We start from the raw sequence: 5,800 nt of genomic DNA, 5'->3' as shown, positions 1-5,800 counted from the left end.
TTATACTGCGGGGTCTTTTTCTTTTTAGAAAACAGATAAGAAATTGGTTTGGCATTTCACTGTTGAACAAAATCAAAAAGGATTGGACTGAACGAGGGCAACAACACGCTCAGGCCATTTATATTTTGTAGTGCATCTACTTAGCAGCATTAAGAGAGGTGCTTTCTCAGAAGGCATCATTTCAGCAGCTTGCCTTTAATTAGCAGTGAGCTGAAGTGCGTGTTTGAGAAGACCAGGCTTTATGCAAAGCACTAAAAATAAATATCAAACCTGGCTTGAGCACATGTATCAGAGTCGGTTAGACATCTTAACCTCTTCACTGAGGAAAAACCATGGAGACATACCTCAAGATCAGCTTAGCTCTGTCAATCATTACTGAAGTAATGGCACCACAACATAATGCTTAACTTCTGGAGCGACTGGTAAACATATTCACAGCAACACTCTTTGTGTTAAACCTGGAAGAGCCGTAGCTAATGGTGCGTCTCGGCCACGGGCTGTAAGCTTCCGTGACAACCTATTATTGGCTACCAAACAACCTAGCATCATCCCCGCTTTGTGGTTATCAGAGATTCAATGCAAACTGTGTTCCATCCCAGTTTTAACTACATGATCCAGGTGTAGCTATCAGTCAGTGCGAAATCAGTGCTTGCAACAAAATTTGGTATTCATGAAAACCACTTCAGGTATGCCTTTTCCTGATGCATTGTCTTCTGCAACCAACCCCAGCAGCTGCATGCAGCAGCGGTGGTACTGGTGGAGGTGGGTTGGATAGAGGCTGACTTCATGCTGAGATCAGAGGCGCAGTGCACAGAGGCTTGAAGGCAGCATTGCTCTTCCTGCAGTGACAGAATTGCAGCTAAAGGCACCATGTAATGAAAGCATATCCGCAAAATCTGGTGCTTCTTTGTTTGCAGAAGGTCCCGCTAAAAACAGCCGCAGGTTAATATGGAACTAAGATTCAGCAACATGAATTTGTAAACACCTATGAAAATGCCAAAACACCTGCAAGGTGTTGACCTCAAACTAGTGTTCATTTAACTTGTAGCAGCAATTAAAGTGTGTCCATGCAAACCCTAAGTTTGTTTCCTGGCTAGCAGTAATTTCCAAAGGGTGTGAAGCCTTTGGGCAGCGTGCTCTGTGGTCAAAGGCACAATGTGCAGAGAAGTTTTAAAAGCTCCAAACCGCTGCCACAAACAAAGCTCTTCCTGCATCTCTCCAGTTTGTGATGCAGAGACCCAGAGTTTTGTGTTTCACTTCACGGATCATGGAAGCTGGAGTTCTGTATTTTATCTTCTTCCAGGTAACCAAACCCTTCAGTGCAACCAGCAAGATGTTAGGAGTTTTGCTGGGGGGACGATTCAATTTTTATCGAATTTAATCAGTATCCTTTTCTTTCAACCGACTTCTCTCTTGGTGGGGAGACCTGGTAAATTTGAGGTAGGTTTAATATTCACATCATTTCCAAGTAAAGAAGAGAAAGCTTGAATACCTTAATTTTTTATTCTCTCTATGGTTACTGAAATGGAAGAGCACAAGTCTTCAGCAGCAAGGGTGGGCGTTTGGCTGCATTGATGGATTACTGACCCAGTGAGATGCACTTTGCTGCAGCTCAACCATGCGATGGTAGTGGGGCTGAAGTAGTTTGGAGAATGATAAAGGAGAGCCCAGAGGTTGTCATTCAGCCATGAAGAATACTCAGGGCACACGCAATTGCAGCAGTCGGCTGTCTGGTTTTGACCTGTTATTCTAATAATCAGCTGAAGTGCAAAAAAATTAAAATATTCTGCACCAGGGTGCATGTGTGACACAGCAAATTAGCTCAATTTTCAAAGGACACGTCTGGAAGAGTTCATTTTGAAGCTTCTGTTTTTTTCCCTCTTCCTCATTCAGGTTTCAGCCGCTCGTGAAATTCCATAGATAATGAGAGACTCATTATACCTACAGAGCTCTGGCGAAATGAGGGGCTGATTGTGCCCCCATCACAGCAAAGGCAGTGTGCACAGGATTAAATGGGCTATAGAGATCTGTGATTTCTTGCTTTTTACAAGAAGTCCTGTTAATTAGAGACATAACATGAAACCTCTCAAATATACATATTTGGTACAAATTTCTAATCCTCAACAGAGCTTTCTAGCTTCACTCAAAGACAGAAATCTCTGCATCCTTCAGGCTTATAAAGGTGGAAATCCAAGTAATACAATGGTTTATAAATTATGTTGATACATTTTTCCAAGAAATACATCTTAGCTCTTCCATCTTGTTTATTTTTTCCTGGTGTTCTTGCAATTCTATATCTGATCTGAAGGGGGTTTTTTTCGTAGCAAAGCTCGAAATGTTGTAACACACCTAATGCGAATTGTCTGAAGATTGAATTGGGTTTAATCTTGCTGATGAACCAGTCCGGTTACTTTTTGCCTAGACAATCTGAAACTGAAGCTAAGGTCAACAAGGCTTACAAAAGTAAACTTGCTTGAGCAGAAAGTAGAAAACATACCTGAAGAACAAGTTTCGGGTACACATATTTGCAATTGTGAATACACATACCTGAAACGTGACTCTGGGAATGATGCACCACTACTATCCAGAAATAGAAAAATGCAAGGGAGAGCACATGTCCAGTCGCAACAGCCCCAATTTACAGCTACATTCACAATTACCTACTGGAAAATAGCTGCAAACCAGTAATTAGGCACAGGAAATTCTTCAGCTGACATTTCTGAAGAATGGAGCCCAGCTCTGTAAGCAGATCTCTGACACTGCTCCTCTCCCAGCTCTCAGCCTTCCCTTTGCACATAAAAGGAAGTGCGTTCCCCTTGCTCTAGCTTTCATCTTCAAACTATTGAATTTATCGAGCTGCTGGGGAGATTACCCCCTGATTTCAATAGTGGCTCAGAGCACAGACACACAGGGATGGGAGCAGGGAGAGGAGCGATTTCACCCATGCAGTTGCACTTCTATTGCTCTTCCCTCCAACTTCCCGCTCCAAGACAAAATTGGTCATTACAATGATTTCAAAAGGAACAACAACAAAAAGTATGATTTGCCCTCTCTGATTTCCATGTATGTTTTCAGCCAGCAGGCTCTGAGCCCGACTGTGAGCCTGGTGAGAGGTGAGTGTATGTATCTCTGTTCTTTGGGGGTTGGACTCGATCTCTGGAGGTCCCTTCCAACCCCTACAATTCTGTGATTCTGTGCTTCCCAAACACTCCTACTGCAGGCTTCCAGCAATGGGTTTCCTTCTCAGAGTGAAAAGGGAAGCCAGCAGCTCTTTGTTCCCCTGCTTTTTCAGCAAAAAACACAGGTGGTGGGTGCTGCTGTTGAATGGCAAACCAGTCACATGCATATCATCAGCTTCTGCTCCCATCTAAACTTGTGATCCTGCTCCCTTGATGGAGGAAAAGTTCTCAGTCATGCGCTTACTGGTGATGCATTTCTTCATGCTGATGGAAAAGCATTGGAAACTATCTGGTTCATACACATTGGACTGAAGCTTCTTTTTATTTTCCCTTGTTAGGTGCATCAAGCAGAACGATGAAAACTTTAGCAGCTGGTATGTGTGGTAAGTTTCAGTTCTGTTCCAGAGAGAAAGCTGGCAAATAATATTACGTGATGGATATATGAGAGAAAGGCATTAAGAGAGACAGATAGCTGGAGAGCATTGCTCCTGGGTTGTCCCTGTATTCTGTCTTTACTGACTAATGGGAGTCATTAATCCATAGCTTCACTGTACACTGACAACAGAGATGGGCAAACCTGATGAATGATTTCTGGGAGAAATGCTTGAATTCCAGACAGCACTCATCACTGAGAGATGTTGGTTTCCCGGGACTTTGATCATGTCCAGCACACTGATGGAGAAAATGCAACATTTAACAGCTATTTGCAAAATACATTAATGAATATGTTAATTTGAAGACACGCAGCCATCTGTTGGTGCTGCCCGCAGATGGTGATGGAACTGTTCCTCCCCTGCTGCCTCTGCCTCAGGTTCCTGACACTGTTTCTTCTGGCCCTGCTCCTGTCCTGCGGGATCTGCTGCTGCCTGCAGTGCTGGCTGAAGTGGAAGAGCAGCCTCCAACCACGCACTCTGGCCGTCTTTGCACTCAGCAGCTCAGATGCTTTCTGTGGTTAGTCCTATTTCCTGCCTCCTGAAAGATCCCACTGGTCCCCTACCTGCTGGTTCCATCCAAAACCCAGCATGAGGTGGCCAGCTGTGAGTGGCAACCAGGCTGCATCTGGGTGAACAGTGCAGTGCCCAAGCTGGGCACCTTGGGTTGATGATTGCACCACAGATTGGAGGGCTTAAGCGAGTCACATCCACGTTTTTTTCCCCAGCCAAACCTTCAGCTGAACCCAGTGCTGTCCATGTATGTCTATATATCCCAAAGATGCCAAGTTGGGGCTTGGCCATTCTGACACTGGAGGGATGAGGGACCTTCTCCTTGGCACCTGGCAGCCCCTCCCATTATGCGAATTGAATTTCTCACCTCCCTGGTCAATATAAGCCATCCCAGCAGGTATCTCAATGGGCTGATATCTGTCAGGAAAGTTTCTTGGTAGATGCTGCTAATTGCAGTAACCACCCTCACATTCCCCTAGAAACATCCAGAATTTGGGGAAGGGGTTATAAGGACTGTGTGTAATGCCCAGAGCTGACCTGGAGTACTGCCAGCAGGCTGGTCCAGGCACCAGCCTCTCCAAGAGGAATAAAGCTCATTCTGTGATTAAGCTAAGCCCTTCCCAGAGGAAGAACTGCCTGCTTTCTGGGTGGTCATGAGCTACGTCTCCATGGGGAGGATCCACCCAAACCCACCCAGATTCCTCAGTTCTCACTTCTAACATCTGGAGTTTGAGAGGCTTTGGTGAGAGGCTTTGTGATTCACGAATCACACCCATGCCTTTCTTGTTTCCGAGTGGTTTGACAGCTCATCCCCAGCTCACCCCTCTTTCCCCAGAGCTTGTCCTTCTCTGCCTGCTCTACATTTACTGTTTTGCTTTCTCCCCAGCGAGTGAAGCCCCTCAGTGCCCATTTGCCAGATCTCCAAGCACCTGCGTGAACGTGGAGAGGTCCTCTCCTGCCCTGCAGCTCAGCCCTGGGGGAACTGAGTTGCCTCCATCTTATGAGGACATAATGAAGGAAAATAAACACTAGAAACCATTTGTTGTCTTTCTGCAGTTTGTAGAATCATGGAATCATAGAATATCCCAAGTAAGAAGGAACCCATGGGGATCATAGCGCCCAACTTCTTGTTCCACCTGGTTCATCAGAGAACTTCCATCGTGTTACAGTAGTGAGAGAAAATCAGCCAAGATCCTAAAAAGCAGCACATATTTCACATGAGCCTGAGAAGGGAGACCAAACGCAACACAATAGATGCCAGAAGCGTGTGTTGAATCTGTCACAGGGACTCATGCTGACATTTTGATTGGGCTCTTGCATTTTGAGAAGCTCAAACTGAAAGATCTGTGCCCAGGGTTTTTGGCTCAGCCCACAGATTTCTTTCTCGAGCTGGTGCAGCCCCATGTGTGTTAGGAATGAATGTTGATAAATGATTCGATAGTTACTTCTCAAACTTGAGCTGCCTCCTTCATTCGGCGCAGTGCCAGCAAACACCCTCTGGCAAAGTCATGTTGTTCTAATACATTGTAATGCAATCATGCCACTCTGCGATGAAGAATCGTTTGCCACATTTAAAATATTTAGCACAGCATATCAGATTTATCTACTGCAGAAGGCAGCAAAATTTACAGCCAGGAGAAGGAAAGCAAAGGATGGGAGTTACAGGGGAAATCTTGG

The 5,800-nt window shown here is 45.1% G+C and overlaps 1 protein-coding gene across 2 annotated transcripts; it reads left to right on the top strand.

The window, feature by feature from the left end:
* The first annotated feature begins 1,123 nt into the window (after positions 1 to 1,123).
* On the top strand, positions 1,124 to 5,376 carry TMEM207 (transmembrane protein 207). 2 transcript variants are annotated; one of them, XM_048955381.1, is made up of 5 exons: positions 1,124 to 1,303; positions 3,076 to 3,113; positions 3,518 to 3,553; positions 3,991 to 4,130; positions 5,010 to 5,376. In XM_048955381.1, exons 1-5 carry the CDS (start codon positions 1,229 to 1,231, stop codon positions 5,153 to 5,155), a joined length of 435 nt encoding a protein of 144 aa, XP_048811338.1. In that variant the 5' UTR covers positions 1,124 to 1,228; the 3' UTR covers positions 5,156 to 5,376. The 2 variants fall into 2 exon arrangements, with proteins under 2 accessions (XP_048811338.1, XP_048811337.1); XM_048955380.1 differs by having other exon boundaries at positions 3,518 to 3,562; positions 5,010 to 5,372.
* Positions 5,377 to 5,800: the final 424 nt, after the last annotated feature.

This window comes from Lagopus muta, chromosome 9 (assembly GCF_023343835.1).
Source record: "Lagopus muta isolate bLagMut1 chromosome 9, bLagMut1 primary, whole genome shotgun sequence".
NCBI lineage: Eukaryota > Metazoa > Chordata > Aves > Galliformes > Phasianidae > Lagopus > Lagopus muta.
This window is presented reverse-complemented; position numbering and strand designations above follow the sequence as displayed.

What these genes read in the sequence shown, in the direction of transcription:
- TMEM207 (XM_048955380.1), top strand. Translation starts at nt 1,229, where the DNA reads ATGCAGAGACCCAGAGTTTTGTGTTTCACTTCACGGATCATGGAAGCT. An exon ending in TTTAGCAGCTGGTATGTGTG is followed by an intron (nt 3,563 to 3,990) that starts GTAAGTTTCAGT and finishes CCTCTGCCTCAG; the next exon opens with GTTCCTGACACTGTTTCTTC. An exon ending in CAGCTCAGATGCTTTCTGTG is followed by an intron (nt 4,131 to 5,009) that starts GTTAGTCCTATT and finishes CTTTCTCCCCAG; the next exon opens with CGAGTGAAGCCCCTCAGTGC.